Source organism: Serinus canaria, chromosome 25 (genome assembly GCF_022539315.1).
Source record: "Serinus canaria isolate serCan28SL12 chromosome 25, serCan2020, whole genome shotgun sequence".
NCBI classification, from domain to species: domain Eukaryota; kingdom Metazoa; phylum Chordata; class Aves; order Passeriformes; family Fringillidae; genus Serinus; species Serinus canaria.
Window position 1 is genome coordinate 9,284,297 of NC_066338.1, and position 20,133 is coordinate 9,304,429.

Genomic DNA, 20,133 nt, shown 5'->3' on the forward strand with positions numbered 1-20,133 from the left:
AAAAAATCCCAAAATTTCCCCCCAACCCCCCGGCGCGGCAGTGAATGAGAGGGGGAGGCGGCTGGAGGAGTTCTGGGTTTAATTAAGAGCCCCAAAGATTCCCCCAGGTGTGGAGGAAACTCCAAAACTTCCCCAAAATTCCCGAAAATTCCCATAAATCCCCAAAATCCGCCAAAATTCCCCAAATCCCCAAAAATTACCCTCCAAAACTCCCTTAAACCCCCCAAACCCCTCCAAAATCCTCCTAAAATGCCCCTAAATCCTCTAAAAACTCCCCAAAATCACCCAAAAAAACCCCAAAATCGCCCCAAAAAGCCCCAAAATGGCCCCAAAACCCCCAAATTCGGGGTGTCCTCAGACAGGAGGGACTCAAACACACCTGGGGACCTCAAGACCCCCCTAAACCTCCCAAAATCCCCCAAAATCCCCCCTAAAATGCCCTAAATCCCTTACACCCTCCCCGATTTTGCCCCAAAAAGCCCCAAAATCCCCCAAATTGCCCCAAAATTCCCAAATTTCGGGGTCTTCTCAGCCAGGGGTGACTCAAACACACCTGAACACCTCGAGACTCAGGTGAGACCCTAAAAATTCCCCCTAAAATCCCTCCAAACCCCCCTAAAACCTCCCAAAAAATCCCAATTTTACCCCGCAAAAACCCTGATTTTGCCCCAAAAAGCCCCAAAATCGCCCCAAAACTCCCAAATCTGGTGTCCCCTCAGACGGGGGTGACGCGGCGCTGGCAGCAGCGGCAGGTGAGACACCTGAGCAGGGCCAGGCTGAGGTGGAAGGCGGGTCCCAGGTCGAAGAGGAGCCTCTGGAAGGTTCTGACGCCGAGGTCCCCGCGGGGGTCGGCGAAGCGCAGAGCGAGCAGGGGCGAGTACAGGGGGTTGGTGGGGGTGCGGAACGGGGGGCGGGGGGCGGCGATCACCCCCGCGATGGCCTGGGGGGGACATGGAGGGGACAAGGAGGGGACAGGAAAAAAATTGAAAAAAAAAAAAAAAAAAATCAGCAAAAAATCCGGAAAAAATCCGGAAAAAATTCAGTAAAAAATTGAAAAATTTACCCCAAATGTCAGTAAAAAAAATCGGCAAATAAGTCCCAAAAATCAGCCAAAAATATCCTAAAAAGAATCCCAACAAATTCACAAAAAAATCCCCAAAATCCTAAAATATCCCAAAATCCTAAAAATCCTAAAAAAATCCTAAAAAATTCCCAAATTCCTCCCAGTGCTCACCTGCGCCCTCTGCTGGCGGCGGAAGGTATCGCACACCTGGCGGGATGGGGTGGGAAACGCCCCAAAAATCGCCCTAAAAACCCCAAAAATCACCCTAAAAATCCCCCAAAAAAACCCCAAAAAAGCCGGAATTTGCCCCAAATGGTCACCTGGGCCACGTGCTCAGGGCTCTGGCCGAAGGTGCGGAAGACATCGCGGCTGGCGGGCAGGAAATGCCCCAAAACTGCCCCAAAAACCCCCAAAAAGTCCTTTAAAAATCCCAAAAAAAATCCCCAAAAATCCTAAAAATCCTAAAAGTCCCAAAAATCCTAAAATTCCTAAAATTCATTTAAAAAATCCTAAAAATCCCAAATTTTTTCCATTGCTCACCTGCGCCCTCTGCTGGCGGCAGAAGGTATCGCACACTTGGCGGGATGGGGTGGGAAATGCCCCAAAAATCGCCAAAAAACCCCCAAAAATTCACAAAAAAATCCTAAAAAAATCCCAAAAATCCCCAAAAACCCTAAAAAATCCCCCAAAATTCTGAAGAAACCAAAAAATTCCCCCAAATTCCTCCCAGTGCTCACCTGCGCCCTCTGCTGGCAGCAGAAGGTATCGCACACCTGGCGGGACGGGGTGGGAAACGCCCCAAAAATCACCCTAAAAACCCCAAAAATCACCCAAAAAATCCCCAAAAAAAACCCAAAAAAGCCGGAATTTGCCCCAAATGGTCACCTGGGCCACGTGCTCGGGGCTCTGGCCGAAGGTGCGGAAGACGTCGCGGCTGGCGGGCAGGTAGACCTGGCGGAAGTAGCGCAGCGTCTCGGGGTCGGTGCCGGGGAATTCGCATTTCTCCACCTCCTGCAGCACCTTGCGCTCGAACTCCGTGTTCACCGGGCCCGGCTCCACCAGAGACACGCTGGGGGATTTGGGGGTTTTGGGAGTTTTTGGGGTTTTGGGATTTTTTGGGGATTTTTAGGATTTTTTTTTGGATTTTTGGGGGATTTTTAGGGGGGGTTTGGGGGGATTTTTAGGGGGCATTTTGGGGATTTTTTGGGGATTTTTTTAAATTTTTTTTGGGGAGTTTTCTGGTGGTTTGGGGGGTTTGAGATTTGGGATTTTTTGGGGGATTTCTTAGGGGGTTTTGGGGGGTTTTGCCGGGTTTTGGGGGATTTTTTGGGCTTTTTTTGGATTTTTAGGGGATTTTTTGGGGATTTTTGGAATTTTGGGGGGTTTTTAATGGTGATTTTTGGGGGGTTATGGGGATTTTTGGGGGGATTTTTAAATGATTTTGAGGGGTTTCATTGGGATTTGGGATTTTTTGGGGATTTTTGGGGGGGTTTTATGGGGGTTTGGGGCGATTTTAGGGGGATTTTTTGGGGATTTTTGGGGGTTTTTTTGGATTTTTTATTTTTTTTATTTTTTGGGGGGCTTTGAGGTGATTTTTTGGGATTTTTAGGGGAATTTTTGGGATTTTTTTGGGGGATTTTATGGTGATTTTTTGGGGATTTCTATGGTGATTTTTGAGGGGTTTTTATGGGGATTTTGGGGGGTTTTTATGGGATTTTTTTGGGGTATTTTAGGGGATTTTCAGGGGGATTTTTGGGGTAATTTCTGGGATGATTTTGGGGTGATTCTGGAGGTTTTGGGGGATGATTTTGGGGTGATTTGGGGATGATTTTGGGGCTGTTTGGGGATGATTTCCGGGATGATTTCAGGGTTTTTTGGGGGATGATTTTGGGGGTGATTTTGGGGGTTATTCTGGGGAGATTTCCGGGATGATTTTGGAGGTTTTGGGGGGATTTGGGGGTAACTTCCGGGATGATTTCGGGGTCGTTTTGGGGATGATTTTGAGATGATTTTGGGGTGATTCTGGAGGGTTTTGGGGTGATTTTGGGGTGATTTTGGGGTGATTCTGGAGGGTTTTGGGGATAATTTTGGGGATGATTTGGGAATAATTTCTGGGATGATTTCGGGGGTTTTTTAGGGTAATTTCTGGGATGATTTGGGGGTGATTTTGGGGGTGATTTTGGGGTTGGTTTTGGGGTGATTCCAGAGTTTTTTGGGATGATTTTTGGGATGATTTTGGGGTGATTCTTAGGGATGATTTTGGGATGATTTTTGGGGTGAATTTGGGATGATTTTGGGGTGATTTGGGGTTCCCCCAGCACTCACAAGACGTTGAACTGCAGCAGCTGCACGGCCAGGCTCTCGCACAGCCCCTCCACCGCGAACTTGGAGGCCGAGTAGACGTCGTTGAACACCACCCCTGGGGGGGGACCCCAAAATTTGGGGGGTCTGCGAGGGCTTGGGGGGCTCCATCCCCCCAAAATTTGGGGTCTGGGGTCTCAATCCTCTCAAAATTTGGGGTCTGGGGTCTCAATCCCCTCAAAATTTGGGGTTTGGGGTCTCAATTCCCTCAAAATTTGGGGTTTGGGCTCACAATTCCCTCAAAATTTGGGGTCTGGGGTCTCAATTCCTTCAAATTTTGGGGTTTGGGCTCACAATTCCCTCAAAATTTGGAGTCTGGGGTCTCAATTCCTTCAAAATTTGGGGTTTGGGGTCTCAATTCCTTCAAATTTGGGGTTTGGGGTCTCAATTCCTCCAAAATTTGGGGTCTGGGAGGGGTCTGGGGGGGTTCTTGGGGGGCTTTAGGGAGGAATTTGGGGTCCCGAGAAGAATTTTGGGGTCCCGAGGAGGAATTTGGGGTTCTGGGTTTTTTTGGGGGGATCCCAAACTCGAATTTTGGGGTCCCGGAGGTTTTTTGGGGTCCCAAACTCGAATTTTGGGGTTCCGGGGGTTTTTTGGGGTGCCAAACTCGAATTTTGGGGTTCCGGGGGTTTTTTGGGGTCCCAAACTCGAATTTTGGGGTCCCGGGGGTTTTTTGGGATTCCAAACTCGAATTTTGGGGTCCGGGGTTTTTTGGGGTTCCAACTCGAATTTTGGGGTTCCGGGGGTTTTTTTGGGGTTCCCAAACTCGAATTTTGGGGTCCGGGGTTTTTTGTTCCAACTCGAATTTTGGTCCGAGAGATTTTTGTGGTTCGGGGAGGTTTTTTTGGGGTCCCAAGACGAATTTTGGGGTCCTGGTGGCTTTTTAGTGTCCTGGATTTTAGGGGGTTTTCCCTTGGGGTCCCAAACTGGAATTTTGGGTCCCGGGGGTTTTTTGGGGGCCCAAACTCGAATTTTTGGGGTTCCGGGGTTTTTTTGGGGTTCCAAACTCGAATTTTGGGGTTCCGGGGGTTTTTTGGGATGCCAACTCGAATTTTGGGGTCCCGGGGGTTTTTTGGGATGCCAAACTCGAATTTTGGGGTTCCGGGGGTTTTTTGGGATGCCAAACTCGAATTTTGGGGTCCTGAGGAGATTTTTGGGGTTCTGGGGAGTTTTTTTGGGGTCCCAAAGACGAATTTTGGGGTCCTGGGGGCTTTTTAGTGTCCTGGATTTTTAGGGGGTTTTCTTGGGGTCCCAAACTGGAATTTTGGGGTCCCGGGGGTTTTTTGGGGTGCCGAAGCCGAATTTCGGGGTGCCGAGGAGGGTTTTTGGGGCTCTCACCCTGCAGCCCCATGACGCTGCTGACCACCACGATGTGGCCGCTGCGGCGCCGCTTCATCTGGGGGAGCAGGGCCTGGGCCAGGCGCAGCACCCCGAAAACGTTGGTGTCGAAAACGCGCTGCACCTGCGGCCCCGAGGCGCTCTCCAGGGGCCCCACCAGCCCCACCCCGGCGTTGTTCACTGGGGAGGGGTCGGGAGGGGTCAGGGGAACCCCAAAAAATCCCGAAATCCCCCCCAAAATCGGTCCTTGGGGCGCTGAGATACCCGAATCCCAAAAAATCCCATTAAATCCAACCCAAACCCCATAAAATCCACCCCAAATCCACCCCAAAATCCACAGCCCGGAGTTGTTCACTAAGGGGGTCAGGGGAACCCCAAAAAATCCCAAAATCCCCCCAAAATTTGGTCCCTGGGGTCTGAGATACCCAAATCCCAAAAATTCCCATTAAAATCTCATAAAATCCACCCCAAAATCTGCCCCAAATCCACCCCAAAATCCACAGCCCGGAGTTGTTCACTGGGAGGGTCAGGGAGGGTCAGGGGAACCCCAAAAAATCCCGAAATCTCCCCAAAATTTGGTCCCTGGGGCGCTGAGATACCCAAATCCCAAAAATCCCATTAAATAACAGAAAATCCCATTAAATCCCAGAAAATCCCATTAAATAACAGAAAATCCCCAAAATCCCAGAATTCCCTCACCCACGACCCAAAATCGCCCCCAACACCCATCAAAGCACCCCAAAACTTCCAAAAATCCTCGAAAATTCCCCCAAAGTCCTGTAAAAATCCCCCCAAAAAATCTCCTAAAATGCCCCAAATTTCCTAAAAATCCCAAAAATCCCCCCAAAAAATCCCCCAAAAAATCCCAAAGAATCCCTAAAACGCCCCCAAACCCCCCAAAATCGCCCCAAACAAACATCAGACCACCCCAAAAATCCCAAAAAATCCCCTAAAAATCTCCTAAAAATCTCCTAAAATGCCCCAAAAATCCCCTAAAATGCCCCAAAATCCCCCCAAAATGCCCCAAAATCGCGGAATTTCCTCACCCACGACGTCCACGCGCCCGTCCGGGACCTGCCCGAGGCACTCGGCCACGGAGCTGTCGCTGGTGACATCGAGGCGCAGGATCCGCAGGGTGTCCCCGAGGGTGGCACCGGCCGCCGCCTCCAGCGCGCCCCGGCGGGACAGGTCCCGCATGGTGGCCACCACTGGCACCCCAAAAACCCCAAAATCCCCGTTAGAGACCCCAAAAACCCCATTGGAAACCCCCCAAAACCTCCCCGGGACAGGTCCCGCATGGTGGCCATCACTGGCACCCCAAAAACCCCAAAAATCCATCAGGGACCCCCAAAAATCCCATTAGAGACCCAAAAAAAAACCCAAAATCCCCGTTAGAGACCCCAAAAACCCCATTGGAAACCCCCCAAAACCCCCCCGGGACAGGTCCCGCATGGTGGCCATCACTGGCACCCCAAAATACCCCAAAATCCCCGTTAGCACCAGACCCCAAAACCCCCATTGGGAAACCCCCCAAACCCTCCCGGGACAGGATCCCGCATGGTGGCCAGGACTGGCACCCCAAAAACCCCAAAAATCCCCAAAATCCCCGTTAGAGACCCCAAAAACCCCATTGGAAACCCCCCAAAACCCCCCCGGGCCAGGTCCCGCATGGTGGCCATCACTGGCACCCCAAAAACCCCAAATCCCCGTTAGAGACCCCAAAATCCCCTGTGGCCAGGTCCCGCATGGTGGCCAGGACTGGCACCCCAAAAACCCCAAAAATCCATCAGGACCCCAAAAATCCCATTAGAGACCCAAAAAAAGAAACCAAAATCCCCTGTGCAGAAGTACCCCAAAAACCCCTTGGAAACCCCCCCTAAACCCTCCCCCGTGACAGGTCCCGCATGGTGGCCACGACTGGCACAACCCCAAAACACCCCCCAAAATCCCCGTTAGAGACCCCAAAAACCCCATTGGAAACCCCCCAAAACCTCCCCGGGACAGGTCCCGCGTGGTGGCCAGGACTGGCACCCCAAAAACCCCGAATCCCCAAAATCCCCGTTAGAGACCCCCAAAATCCACCCGGGACGGTCCCGCATGGTGGCCACCACTGGCACCCCAAAAACCCCAAAATCCCCGTTAGAGACCCCAAAATCCCCGTTAGAGATCCCAAAAACCCCATTGGAAACCCCCCAAAACCCCCCCGGGCCAGGTCCCGCATGGTGGCCAGGACTGGCACCCCAAACACCCCAAAAATCCATCAGGGACCCCCAAAAATCCGCCTTGGGGACAATCCCGAGCTGTCCCCCCCCTTCCCCTCCCGCTATTCCCCGTGTTCCCCTCCCGCCTTGGGGACCCTTGGGGACATTTGGGGACACCTGGGGACACTTGGGGACACTTGAGGACCTTCCTGACCCTCCCGGGGTGTCCCCCCCCTTTCCCTCCCGCTATTTCCCGTGTCCCCCTCCCGCCTTGGGGACACTTGGGGACATTTGGGGACACTTGGGGACCTTCCTGACCCTCCCGAGCTGTCCCCCCGCTCCCCTCCCGCTATTTCCCGTGTCCCCCTCCCGCCTTGGGGACCCTTGGGGACATTTGGGGACACTTGGGGACCCTCCCGGGGTGTCCCCCTGACCCAGCCCGGGGTGTCCCCCCCCTTTCTCTCCCGCCTTGGGGACAATCCCGAGCTGTCCCCCCCCGCTCCCCTCCCGCTATTTCCCGTGTCCCCCTCCCACCTTGGGGACCCTTGGGGACATCTGGGGACCCTTGGGGACATTTGGGGACCCTTGGGGACATTTGGGGACACTTGGGGACCTTCCTGACCCTCCCGGGGTGTCCCCCTGACCCATCCCGGGGTGTCCCCCCCCTTTCCCTCCCGCCTTGGGGACAATCCCGAGCTGTCCCCCCCCCTTTCCCCTCCCGCTATTCCCCGTGTCCCCCTCCCGCCTTGGGGACACTTGGGGACACTTGGGGACATTTGGGGACCCCCCCTCACCCAGGTATCGCCTCTGGGGGTCCCTGGCGAGCAGCACGGCCACGGCCAGGCCGATGCCCGAGGAGCAGCCGGTGACAAGGACAGTGCGGGTCGGGGGGGTGGCCATGGTGTCACCTCCCCCCCCCCACGGGCAAAGGCTCTTAAGGGGATCAGAGGTCACGTGGTGGCACCGGGAGGTCACCAAGGGGGGGGGACAGCTCGGGAGGTCACCAAGGGGGGGGTGGCACCTTGGTGTCACCAAGGGGGGGGGGACAGCTCGGGAGGTCACCAAGGTGGGGGGGGACAGCTCTGGATGTCACCAAGGAAGGAGGACAAAGGGACAAAGGGGGGGACCTACGGGGGGGACACCTCTGGATGTCACCAAAGAGAGGGGGACAAGTGGGGGGGGGGGGACGGGACACCCTCGGGATGTCACCAAGGGGGGGGGGGTGACACCCCGGAGATGTCACCAAGGAATGGGGGGGACAATGCGGGGGGGGACACCCCGGGATGTCCCCAAGGAGGGGGGACAGTGGGGAGGAGACACCCCGGGATGTCACCAAGGAAGGAGGGACAAAACGGGGGTGACATCCCGGAATGTCACCAAGGAGGGAGGGACAATGGGGGGGGGGGTGACACCTCGGGACGTCACCAAGGAGGGGGGGACAATGGGGGGGTGACACCCCGGGATGTCACCAAGAGGGAGGGACAACAAAGGGGGAGCCCCCCCCGTGGGACGAAACCAACATTCCCGCGAAACGAAACATTTGCATAACCACGCCCCAAACACCGCCCGACTCCCCAATAACGCCCACCAATCAAAGCGCAGGATTCAAACTCTATTTGCATAACCACGCCTTCCGCTCCGGCTGCAGCCGCGTCCGGGCGCGGTTCGCTCCCAGTTCCCTCCCAGCGCTCCCAGTTCCCTCCCAGCGCTCCCAGTAAGAGCGGCACCGGCAGGGAAAGCGCTCCCAGTTCCCTCCCAGCGCTCCCAGTAAGAGCGGCACCGGCAGGGAAAGCGCTCCCAGTTCCCTCCCAGCGCTCCCAGTAAGAGCGGCACCGGCAGGGAAAGCGCTCCCAGTTCCCTCCAGCGCCCCAGTCAGAGCGGCACCGACAGGGAAAGCGCTCCCAGTTCCTCCAGCGCTCCCAGTCAGAGCGGCAGCCGGCAGGGAAAGCGCTCCCAGTTCCCTCCCAGCGCTCCCAGTCAGAGCGGCACCGACAGGGAAAGCGCTCCCAGTTCCCTCCCAGCGCTCCCAGTAAGAGCGGCACCGGCAGGGAAAGCGCTCCCAGTTCGCTCCCAGTAAGAGCGGCACCGGCAGGGAAAGCGCTCCCAGTTCGCTCCCAGCGCTCCCAGTTAGAGCGGTACCGGCAGGGAAAGCGCTCCCAGTTCACTCCCAGCGCTCCCAGTCAGAGCGGCACCGGCAGGGAAAGCGCTCCCAGTTCCCTCCCAGCGCTCCCAGTAAGAGCGGCACCGGCAGGGAAAGCGCTCCCAGTTCCCTCCCAGCGCTCCCAGTAAGAGCGGCACTGGCAGGAAAAGCGCTCCCAGTTCCCTCCCAGCGCTCCCAGTAAGAGCGGCACCGACAGGGAAAGCGCTCCCAGTCAGAGCGGCACCGACAGGGAAAGCGCTCCCAGTTCCCTCCCAGCGCTCCCAGTAAGAGCGGCACCGGCAGGGAAAGCGCTCCCAGCGCTCCCAGTAAGAGCGGCACTGGCAGGAAAAGCGCTCCCAGTTCCCTCCCAGCGCTCCCAGTAAGGGAAATCGCTCTCGGAACCCGCCCAGGACAGAGCGCGGCACTGCCCGGACCGGGCTGGGAGAGGAGGAGGAGCGGGAGGAAGAGGAGGGACAAAGGAGGAGGAGGAGGGAAAAACGAAGGAAAAGAAAGAGGAAGAGGAGGGACAGAGGAAGAGGAGGAGCAGCCTCAGCCCCGCTCCGGCCGCGGCTCGCCCGGATCCGCCGGCATCGCCCGCCCGGAGCCCGCAGGTGAGCGGGGAGGGGGAGCTCGCCCCGAAGCCATCGCGGGGGACTCCGGGAGGGTTTTTTGCGGGGCAGGGGAGGCAAATCCCATCGTGTCCTTGTCCTTCCTGGGCCAGAGCAGGAGCTGAGCATGGAGAGCAGCGAGGACAAATCCCCGCGGCGGCAGAACCTGGTGGCAGAGGCCGTTGGGAGCGGCTCCACGGCGCAGGAAGGCAGCGGGGAGGAGAAGGCGCGGAGATGCCTCAGCAGGAGGGGCTGCAAAGGCAGAGCGAGGGGATCCGAGGGGGAAAGAGCCAGGCTGGGCCGGGGAGGGGGTCAGAGATCAGAGCTGGGGGTCCGTGAGCAGCTCCAGGATGGGGAGAAGCCCCACAAGTTCTCAGAGCTGGGGGTCCGTGAGCAGCTCCAGGATGGAGAGAAGCCCCAGAAGAGCTCAGAGTTGGGGGTCCGTGAGCAGCTCCAGGATGGGGAAAAGCCCCACAAGTGCCTGGAATGTGGGAAGAGCTTCAAGAGGAGATCCTGCCTGATTGTCCACCAGAAGAACCACACTGGGCAAGAGCTGAGATCCGAGGGGAAAAAACCCAGCCAGGGTCATGGAGGGGGTCAGAGATCAGAGCTGGGGGTCCGTGAGCAGCGCCAGGATGGGGAGAAGCCCCACAAGTGCCCGGAATGTGGGAAGAGTTTCAACAGGAACTTCAACCTGATGGTCCACCAGAGGAGCCATACCGGGGAACGACCCTACGAGTGTGGTGAGTGCGGGAAGGGCTTCATCTCCACCTCCAACCTGTTTTTCCACCAGAGGATCCACACCGGGGAGAGACCCTACGAGTGTGGTGAGTGCGGGAAGGGCTTCGCCTCCACCTCCCACCTGATGGTCCACCAGAGGATCCACACCGGGGAGAGACCCTACGAGTGTGGGGAGTGCGGGAAATGTTTCGCCTCCAACTCCCACCTGGTTCTCCACCAGAGGAGCCACACCGGGGAGAGACCCTACGAGTGTGGGGAGTGCGGGAAGTGCTTCACCTCCAGCTCCAGCCTGACTGTCCACCAGAGGAGACACACCGGCGAGAGACCCTACGAGTGTGATCAGTGCAAGAAGACCTTCCTGAGCTGCGGTGATCTGGTCGTGCACCAACGCTCCCACACGAACGAGAGGCCCTTCCAATGCCCCGAGTGCAGGAAGGGCTTCACCGCGTCTCCACCCTCAACCGGCACCGGCGCATCCACACCGGGGAGAAACGCTACAGGTGTGATCAGTGCCAGAAGAGGTTCCAGACCAGCTCTGACCTCCTCAGCCACCAGCGGATTCACACGGAGGAGAGGCCGTTCCACTGCCGTGACTGCGGGAAGGGATTCAGGCACAAGGGCGCCCTCATCGCCCACCAGCGCGTCCACACCGGGGAGAAACCCTACGAGTGTGGGGAGTGTGGGAAGAACTTCCGAAGGAGCTCCCACCTGACTGTCCACCTGAGGATCCACACGGGGGAGAGGCCCTACGGGTGTGAGCAGTGCAAGAAGAGGTTTTACACCACGTCTGATCTGCTCAAGCACCAGCGCTCGCACACGGATGAGAAACCCTTCCGCTGTCCCGACTGCGGGGTGGGATTCAGGAACAACTCCAGACTCGTCAAACACCAACAAATCCACACCGTGGAGAGTCCCTACGAGTGTGGGGAGTGTGGGAAGAGCTTTGCTAGAAGCTCTGCCTTGGCCAGGCACCAAAAGAGCCAACACTGAGGGGAGCCCTGGGTGGGATGAGCTTGGTGGTGTGCTCCATCCCCCACAGGAGGATCTGCTCTGGATGGTCCCAGGTGGGCAGAGCCCAGGTGATCCCTGTTTGGAGCACACCTGGCTGGGGGCTCCTCATCCTCCTGGCTCCCCCTGGCCTGGATTTCCTTTCCATTTCTCTTTGTCCTTTCCAAACCCCCAAACCTGGAGTTGAGAATAAAGATATTGAACTGAAACAAGGATGGGGATGAGGGGGATGCTGGCTCCGAGGGAGTTGAGGGTTCCTGGGGCAGATTTGGGGGTTCCTCAGGGCTTTGGGCACCCCACACCCAGCAGCTCCATCAGGGGCAGCTGATCAAGGACTCCCTGCCCCGGAAGTGTCCCCACGTCCTCCTGTCCTGGTTCCTGCTGTCCCCTGGCCTGGATCCCCACTCCCATTCTTGTATCATCCCAATCCCAGTCCCATCCTGCTCTCATCCCAGTCCAGATCCCATTCCCAGTTCCACATTCCCTCTCCTGTTCCCCTTCTCCTATTCCCGGTCCCACATTTCCATATTCCCTGTCCCGTTCCCATTTTCCTATTCCCAGTCACAGCCTCGTTTCCCATCCCAGTCCCATTTTCCCCATCCCATAATCTCACTCCGGTCGCCGTTTCCATCTTCCCTGTCCCGTTCCAATATTGCCCTCCCCGGTCCCATTCCAGGTTCTTCTCCCGTATTCCCTGTCCTATTCCCGACCCCCGTCCCGTATTCCCGGTCCCTGTCCCCATTCCCTGTCCCCATTCCCGGTCCCCTCTCACCGGACGCTCCGCCCCCCCGGTCCTGACGTCACCACCAAACCCCGCGCTGCTCCCTCCCACCAATCCCAGGGCGCGATCCCTCATAGATTTGCATGGCCACGCCCCTCAGGCTGACCACGCCCTCCCGCTGCAGCAGCCTCCGGGCGCGGTTCGCTCCCAGTTCCCTCCCAGCGCTCCCAGTAAGAGCGGCACCGACAGGGAAAGCGCTCCCAGTTCCCTCCCAGCGCTCCCAGTAAGAGCGGCACCGACAGGGAAAGCGCTCCCAGTTCCCTCCCAGCGCTCCCAGTAAGAGCGGCACCGACAGGGAAAGCGCTCCCAGTTCCCTCCCAACGCTCCCAGTAAGAGCGGCACCGGCAGGGAAAGCGCTCCCAGTTCCCTCCCAGCGCTCCCAGTTCCCTCCCAGCCCTCCCAGTAAGAGCGGCACCGGCAGGGAAAGCGCTCCCAGTTCCCTCCCAGCGCTCCCAGTAAGGGAAATCGCTCTCTGAACCCGCCCAGGACAGAGCGCGGCACTGCCCGGACCGGGCTGGGAGAGGAGGAGGAGCGGGAGGAAGAGGAGGGACAGAGGAGGAGGAGGAGGGATAAAGGAGGAGGAGGAGGGAGAGGAGAAGGAGCAGGGGCGGGAGAAAGAGGAAGAGGAGGGACAGAGGAAGAGGAGGAGCAGCCTCAGCCCCGCTCCGGCCGCCGCTCGCCCGGATCCGCCGGCATCGCCCGCCCGGAGCCCGCAGGTGAGCGGGGAGGGGGAGCTCGCCCCGAAGCCATCGCGGGGGGATCCGGGAGGGTTTTTTGGCGGCCCCGGGAATGTTTGGATGGTGCAGGACCCCAAAGCTCGGATGGAAATGGACCTGCAGGGATCTTGGGGGGTCCCAGGGGGGATCGCTCTGTACGGGCGGGCACGGGGGCGATCTCGGCTTTGGGGATCCCCGGGAGCCCCGGAGCGGGGAGGGCGCCCAGGGGCGATGGCGGAGCCCGGGCAGCCCCGGCAGCCCCGAGGGGTGGGGGAGGAGGGGATGAGCGGGCTCCGAGCCCTGGGCTGGGGTTCACGGGGGTCCCGGGAGGAGGGAGGAGACGAGAATCTCGACTCCGTGATTCCGAAGGCTGATTGATTATTTTATGATATATTTTATTTTAAAATATTAATATGATACTAAAGAATAGGAGAAAGGAATTTTATCAGCAGACTTGAAAGGAAAGGAATGGATTGGAATGATAACAAAAGCTCCTGACTCCCAGAGAGTCCGAGCCAGCCTGGCTGCGATTGGCCGTTAATTAAAAACAACCAACACGGGCCAATCACAGACGCACCTCTCGCATTCCACAGCAGCAGATAATCATTGTTTTGCTTTCCCTCGGAGGCTCCTCAGCTTCTCGGGAGGAAAAAAAAAAAAAAAATCCTGGCCAGAGGATTTTTCCAGAAAATATCATTGGCTCCAGGGCCCCCCGGGGCTGAAAGGGGCGCTGACTCCTCCAGCTGCCACCAAAGCCAACGCGCTCAGCCCTTGTTCTCCCCCAGCCCAGGATTTCCCACTGCCAAACCTCGGCCCCATGGAGGAGGAGGAGGAGGAGGAGGAGGCTGTGAGGAAGAGGAAGATGTCCCCAGAGCCTCAGGCAGGTGAGGATGAAGTCAGTGCCCCTTTCCCCCTCTGTGCTGCTCCATCTCCTTGCCTTGCCCTGAGGGACGGGGACAAATCCCATCGTGTCCTTGTCCTTCCTGGGCCAGAGCAGGAGCTGAGCATGGAGAGCAGCGAGGAGAAATCCCATCGTGTCCTTGTCCTTCCTGGGCCAGAGCAGGAGCTGAGCATGGAGAGCAGCGAGGAGAAATCCCCGCGGCGGCAGAACCTGGTGGCAGAGGCCGTTGGGAGCGGCTCCACGGCGCAGGAAGGCAGCGGGGAGGAGAAGGCGCGGAGATGCCTCAGCAGGAGGGGCTGCAAAGGCAGAGCGAGGGGATCCGAGGGGGAAAGAGCCAGGCTGGGCCGGGGAGGGGGTCAGAGATCAGAGCTGGGGGTCCGTGAGCAGCTCCAGGATGGAGAGAAGCCCCAGAAGAACTCAGAGTTGGGGGTCTGTGAGCGGCTCCAGGATGGGGAGAAGCCCCACAAGAGCTCGAAATGTGGAAAGAGCTTCACGCTGAGCTCCCCCCTGGTTGTCCACCAGAAGACCCACATGGGGAAAGAGCTGGGATCTGAGGGGGAAAAACCCAGCCTGGGTCAGGGAGGGGGTCAGAGATCAGAGCTGGGGGTCCATGAGCAGCTCCAGGATGGGGAGAAGCCCCACAAGAACCCAGAATGTGGGAAGAGCTTTGGCAGCTTCCACCAGAAGAGCCACACGGGGCAAGAGCTGAGATCTGAGGGGGAAAAACCCACCCTGGGCTGGGGAGGGGGTCAGAGATCAGAGCTGGGGGTCCGTGAGCAGCTCCAATATGTGGAGAAGCCCCACAAGTGCCCGGAATGTGGGAAGAGGTTCAGTTATAGATGCAGATTGATTCGCCATTCCAGAATCCATATTGGGGGGAAACCCTACGAGCGTGGGAAATCTGGGAAAAGCTTCAGCTCCAGGTCCAGCCTGAATGTCCACCAGAAGAGCCACATGGAGAAAGAGCTGAGATCTGAGGGAGAAAAACCCAGCCTGGGTCAGAGATCAGAGCTGGGGGTCCGTGAGCAGCTCCAGGATGGGGAGAAGCCCCAGAAGTTCTCAGAGTTGGGGGTTCATGAGCTGCTCCAGGATGGGGAGAAGCCCCACAAGTGCTTGGAGAAGGGGGTCCAGGAGCAGCTCCAAGATGGGGAAAAGCCCAAGAAGTTCTCAGGGCTAGGGGTCCATGAGCAGGTCCAGGATGGGGAGAAGCCTCACAAGAGCCCAGAATGTGGGAAGAGCTTTAGCAGGAGTTCCCACCTGGTTGTCCACCAAAAGAGCCACACGGGGCAAGAGCTGAGATCTGAGGGGGAAAAACCCAGCCTGGGTCATGGAGAGGGTCAGAGATCAGAGCTGGGAGTCCGTGAGCAGCTCCAATATGTGGAGAAGCCCCACAAGTGCCCAGAATGTGGGAAGAGGTTCAGTTATAGATGCAGATTGATTCGCCATTCCAGAATCCATATTGGGGGGAAACCCTACGAGCGTGGGAAATCTGGGAAAAGCTTCAGCGCCAGGTCCAGCCTGAATGTCCACCAGAAGAGCCACATGGAGAAAGAGCTGAGATCTGAGGGAGAAAAACCCAGCCTGGGTCAGAGATCAGAGTTGGGGGTCCGGGAGCAGCTCCAGGATGGGGAGAAGCCCCAGAAGTTCTCAGAGTTGGGGGTTCATGAGCAGCTCCAGGATGAGGAGAAGCCCCACAAGTTCCCAGAGCTGGGGGTTCATGAGCTGCTCCAGGATGGGGAGAAGCCCCTCAAGTGCTTGGAGAAGGGGGTGCATCAGCAGCTCCAAGGTGGGGAGAAGCCCCACAAGAGCCCAAAATGTGGGAAAAGCTTCACGCTGAGTTCCCACCTCAATGTCCACCAGAAGGGCCACACAGGGAAAGAGCTGGGATCTGAGGGGGAAAAACCCACCCTGGGCTGGGGAGGGGGTCAGAGAGCAGAGCTGGGGGTCCATGAGCAGCTCCAGGATGGGGAGAAGCCCCAGAAGAACTCAGAGCTGGGGGTCCGTGAGGAGCCCCAGAATGGGGAGAAGTCCCAGAAGAGCTCAGAGTTGGGGGTCCGTGAGCAGCTCCAGGATGGAGAGAAGCCCCAGAAGAGCTCAGAGTTGGGGGTCAAAGAGCAGCTCCAGGATGAGGAGAAGCCCCACAAGTGCCCGGAATGTGGGAAGAGGTTCAGTTATAGATGCAGATTGATTCGCCATTCCAGAATCCACACCGGGGAGAAGCCGGGTGAGCGTGGGGAATCTGGGAAAAGCTTCAGCTCAAGGTCCAGCCTGAATGTCCACCAGAAGATCCCCACGGGGAAAGAGCTGAGATCTGAGGGGAAAAAACCCACCCTGGATCAGGGAGGGGATCAGAGCTCGGAGCTGGGGGTCCGTGAGCAGCTCCAGGATGGGAGAAGCCCCACAAGTTCCCAGAGCTGGGGGTCCATGAGGAGCTCCAGGATGGGGAGAAGCCCCTCAAGTGCTTGGAGAAGGGGGTGCATGAGCAGCTCCAAGGTGGGGAGAAGCCCCACAAGAGCTCGAAACGTGGGAAGAGCTTCACGCTGAGCTCCCACCTGAATGTCCACCAGAAGATCCCCATGGGGAAAGAACTGGGATCTGAGGGGGAAAAACCCACCCTGAGTCAGGGAGGAGGTCAGAGGTCAGAGCTGGGGGTCCGTGAGCAGCTCCAGGATGAGGAGAAGCCCCAGAAATTCTCAGAGTTGGGGGTCCATGAGCAGCTCCAGGATGGAGAGAAGGCCCAGAAATTATCAGAGCTGGGGGTCCATGAGCAGCTCCAGGATGGAGAGAAGGCCCAGAAATTATCAGAGCTGGGGGTCCATGAGCAGCTCCAGGATGGAGAGAAGCCCCAGAAGTTCTCAGAGCTGGGGGTCCAAGAGCAGCTCCAGGATGGAGAGAAGCCCCACAAGTGCTCGGAATGCGGGAAGAGCTTCAAGAGGAGATCCCACCTGATCGAGCACCGCCGGATCCACAGCGGGGAGAAACCCTACGAGTGTCCCCAGTGCGGGAAGAGCTTCAGCTGGAACTCGCAGCTGATTGTCCACCAGAGGAGCCACACCGGGGAGAGACCCTTCGTGTGTCAGCACTGCGGGAAGAGTTTAAACTGGAAGTCTGACCTGACCGACCACCTGAGGGTCCACACGGGGGAGAGACCCTACGTGTGTCAGCAGTGCGGGAAGAGCTTCAGCTGGAAGTCTCACCTGACCGAACACCTGAGGGTCCACACGGGGGAGAAACCCTACGAGTGCGAGGTGTGCAAGAAGAGGTTCCAGAGCAGCTCCACCCTCCTGGTGCACCGGCGCTCTCACACGGGGGAGAGGCCGTTCCAGTGCTCCGAGTGCGGGAAGAGCTTCAAGGAGAGCGCCACCCTGATCAGGCACCGGCGCATCCACACCGGGGAGAGACCCTACGAGTGTGACAAATGTGACAACACCTTTCCCACCAGCTCCCTTCTGATCGTGCACCGGCGCATCCACACCGGGGAGAGGCCGTTCCGCTGCCCCGATTGCGGGAAGGGATTCAGGGAAAACTCCAGCTTGGTCAAACACCGGCGCGTCCACACCGGGGAGAGACCCTACAAGTGTCTCCAGTGTGGGAAGAGCTTCACGCAGAGCTCCAACTTGATTGTCCACCAGAGGAGCCACGCGGAGCGGCCCTACGAGTGCGAGCACTGCGGGAAGAGCTTCTCGCAGAGCTCCAGCTTGATTGTCCACCAGAAGATCCACGCCGGGGACAGACCCTACGAGTGTAGGAGATGCGGGAAGAGCTTCACCACCAAGGCCTACGAGTTCTGTCCCCAGTGCGGGGGAAGAGTTCAGCTGGAACTCGCAGCTGATTGTCCACCAGAGGAGCCCACCGGGGAGAGACCCTTCGTGTGTCAGCACTGCGGGAAGAGTTTAAACTGGAAGTCTGACCTGACCGACCACCTGAGGGTCCACACGGGGGAGAGACCCTAGTGTGTCAGCAGTGCGGGAAGAGCTTCAGCTGGAAGTCTCACCTGACCGAACACCTGAGGGTCCACACGGGGGAGAAAACCCTACGAGTGCGAGGTGTGCAAGAAGAGGTTCCAGAGCAGCTCCACCCTCTGGTGCACCGGCGCTCTCACACGGGGAGAGCAGGCGTTCCAGTGCTCCGAGTGCGGGAAGAGCTTCAGGAGAGCGCCACCCTTGATCAGGCACCGGCGCATCCACACCGGGGAGAGACCCTACGAGTGTGACAAATGTGACAACACCTTTCCCACCAGCTCCCTTCTGATCGTGCACCGGCGCATCCACACCGAGGAGAGGCCGTTCCAGTGCTCCGATTGCGGGAAGGGATTCAGGGAAAACTCCAGCTTGGTCAAACACCGGCGCGTCCACACCGGGGAGAGACCCTACGAGTGTGGGGAGTGTGGGAAGAGCTTCACGCAGAGCTCCAACTTGATTGTCCACCAGAGGAGCCACGCGGAGCGGCCCTACGAGTGCGAGCACTGCGGGAAGAGCTTCTCGCAGAGCTCCAGCTTGATTGTCCACCAGAAGATCCACGCCGGGGACAGACCCTACGAGTGTAGGAGATGCGGGAAGAGCTTCACCACCAGGTCCTACCTGATCACTCACCAGATGATCCACACCGGGGAGAGGCCCTACGAGTGTGGCGAGTGTGGGAAGGGCTTCATGTCCAAGTCTCACCTGATCTACCACCAGAGGTGCCACACCGGGGAGAAACCCTACGAGTGTGAGGTGTGCAAGAAGAGGTTCCTGACCAGCTCCCACCTCCTCAGCCACCAGATGATGCACACCCAGGAGAGGCCATTCCACTGCCCCGACTGCGGGAGGGGATTCAGGAGCAAGTCCAACCTGGTTGCCCACCAGCACGTCCACACCGGGGAGAAACCCTACGAGTGTCCTCAGTGTGGGAAGAGCTTCACCAGGAGCTACACCTTGGCCAGACACCAGGAGAGCCAGCACTGAGGGCAGCCCTGGGTGGGAAGAGCTTCGTGTTCCAGCTCCATCTCACACGGGAGGATCTGCTCTGGATGGTCCCAGGTGGTTCCTGTTTGGAGCACACCTGGCTGAGGGCTCCTCATCCTCCTGCCCAGGTGGGCAGAACCTCCATGATCCCTGTTTGGAGCACACCTGGCTGAGGGCTCCTCACCTTCCTGGCTCCCCTCCCTCATCCACAGTCCAAGATCAGAAATCCATCTTGGAGAGCAGATTTATCAACTTCTGACCCCAAAAAAATCTCATTTTTTCCATCTTTTGGTGGCCTTCAGCAACTCTAGATGGCCTTGGATGTCTTCTCCATCCCCCACGGGAGGATCTGCTCTGGATGGTCCCCATGGAGCCCAGGTGATCCCTGTTGGAGCACACCTGGCTGGGGGCTCCTCATCCTCCTGGCTCCTCGTGGCCTGGATTTCCTTTCCATTTCTCTTTGTCCTTTCCAAACCCCCAAACCTGGAGTTGAGAATAAAGATGTTGAACTGAAACAAGGATGGGGATGAGGGGGATGCTGGCTCCGAGGGAGTTGAGGGTTCCTGGGGCAGATTTGGGGCTTCCTCAGGACTTTGGGCACCCCACACCCAGCAGCTCCATCAGGGGCAGCTGATCAAGGACTCCCTGCCCTGGAAGTGTCCCCACGTCCTCCTGTCCTGGTTCCTGCTGTCCTCCTGTCCTGGATCCTGCTCTCATCTGAGTCCAGATCCCATTCTCTGTCTCAATACCTGTCCCATATTCTCTCTCTGGTTGCCATTCCCAGATTCCTGTTCCCCTTTTCCAGTCCCTAATTCCCATTTCTCCATTTCCTGTCCCCATTTTCCTGATCCCAATCCTAGCCCAGTATTCACGCTCCTGCCACAGACATATTTTATGAAAAATCTTTTAGTTAGAATCTCCTGAGGAGCTGAGAGGCCTCAGAAATCAAATTTAAATAATTATCCACCACTGTGGAATGCAGCTGGTGCATCTTTGATTGATCTCATTTGGTTGTTTTTAATTAATGGCCAATCAAAACAATTAATTGTTTTGATTGGCCATTAATTAAAAACAACCAAATGAGATCAATCAGCTCTCTCAGATTTTGGTCACTCACAAGATTTTATTCTTAGATTTTATTATTATTCCTTTCTGGCCTTCTGATGAAATCCTTTTTTTTTTTTTCTATTCTTTTAGCGTATGTTTAAGGCATCGTTTTAATATAAAATATATCACGAAATAAATAAATCTGCCTTCTGAAACACGGAGTCGGGGTTCTCGTCTCTGCCCTCGGCTGGGACCCCCGTGAACCCCAGCACGGGGGCCCTG

General features: G+C 57.4%; 5 protein-coding genes across 17 annotated transcripts in view; 4 read left to right on the forward strand and 1 right to left on the reverse strand.

The window, feature by feature from the left end:
* The window catches only part of EIF3G (eukaryotic translation initiation factor 3 subunit G), a 68,240-nt gene that overhangs the window by 22,829 nt on the left and 25,278 nt on the right, over positions 1-20,133 (forward strand). The window lies entirely within an intron of this gene.
* RDH8 (retinol dehydrogenase 8) lies at positions 5-7,972 on the reverse strand. Of its 2 annotated transcripts, XM_050984132.1 has the most exons (6): positions 7,758-7,972; positions 5,809-5,970; positions 4,763-4,942; positions 3,389-3,482; positions 1,949-2,132; positions 5-940 (listed from the first exon to the last, which is right to left on the reverse strand). In XM_050984132.1, the coding sequence occupies exons 1-6, from the start codon at positions 7,861-7,863 to the stop codon at positions 716-718; spliced, it is 951 nt and encodes a 316-aa protein (XP_050840089.1). In that variant the 5' UTR covers positions 7,864-7,972; the 3' UTR covers positions 5-715. The 2 variants fall into 2 exon arrangements, with proteins under 2 accessions (XP_050840089.1, XP_050840088.1); XM_050984131.1 differs by lacking the exon at positions 7,758-7,972 and having other exon boundaries at positions 9-940; positions 5,809-6,219.
* LOC103824879 (zinc finger protein 883-like) lies at positions 9,419-20,072 on the forward strand. The gene is given in 4 exon segments (XM_050984218.1): positions 9,419-9,714; positions 9,825-10,895; positions 10,898-11,531; positions 19,183-20,072. Coding segments are annotated over 2 exon segments (1,602 nt in total). The 5' UTR covers positions 9,419-9,714; positions 9,825-9,838; the 3' UTR covers positions 11,443-11,531; positions 19,183-20,072.
* On the forward strand, positions 11,490-16,402 carry LOC127060473 (zinc finger and SCAN domain-containing protein 2-like). 10 transcript variants are annotated; one of them, XM_050983984.1, is made up of 5 exons: positions 11,490-12,957; positions 13,743-13,841; positions 13,950-14,781; positions 15,370-15,451; positions 15,506-16,402. In XM_050983984.1, the coding sequence occupies exons 2-5, from the start codon at positions 13,775-13,777 to the stop codon at positions 16,400-16,402; spliced, it is 1,878 nt and encodes a 625-aa protein (XP_050839941.1). In that variant the 5' UTR covers positions 11,490-12,957; positions 13,743-13,774. The 10 variants fall into 10 exon arrangements, with proteins under 10 accessions (XP_050839941.1, XP_050839950.1, XP_050839940.1 ...); XM_050983993.1 differs by lacking the exon at positions 15,370-15,451 and having other exon boundaries at positions 13,950-15,273; positions 16,024-16,402; XM_050983983.1 differs by having other exon boundaries at positions 15,370-16,402.
* On the forward strand, positions 16,435-18,877 carry LOC127059080 (zinc finger protein 91-like). The gene is given in 4 exon segments (XM_050983921.1): positions 16,435-16,593; positions 16,702-17,806; positions 17,809-17,885; positions 17,887-18,877. Coding segments are annotated over 4 exon segments (2,259 nt in total). The 3' UTR covers positions 18,805-18,877.

Coding starts and splice junctions, on each gene's coding strand:
- LOC127060473 (XM_050983983.1), top strand. CDS start 13,775: ATGGAGGAGGAGGAGGAGGAGGAGGAGGCTGTGAGGAAGAGGAAGATG. Junction 13,842..13,949: donor GTCCCCAGAGCCTCAGGCAG/GTGAGGATGAAG, acceptor TTCCTGGGCCAG/AGCAGGAGCTGAGCATGGAG. Junction 14,782..15,369: donor GGGAAAAGCTTCAGCTCCAG/GTCCAGCCTGAA, acceptor CTTCAGCGCCAG/GTCCAGCCTGAATGTCCACC.
- RDH8 (XM_050984131.1), bottom strand. CDS start 6,100: ATGGATTTTTGGGGTTTTTGGGGTGCCAGTGATGGCCACCATGCGGGA. Junction 4,943..5,808: donor CGGGCGCGTGGACGTCGTGG/GTGAGGAAATTC, acceptor ACCCCTCCCCAG/TGAACAACGCCGGGGTGGGG. Junction 3,483..4,762: donor CAGCGTCATGGGGCTGCAGG/GTGAGAGCCCCA, acceptor GTCCCCCCCCAG/GGGTGGTGTTCAACGACGTC.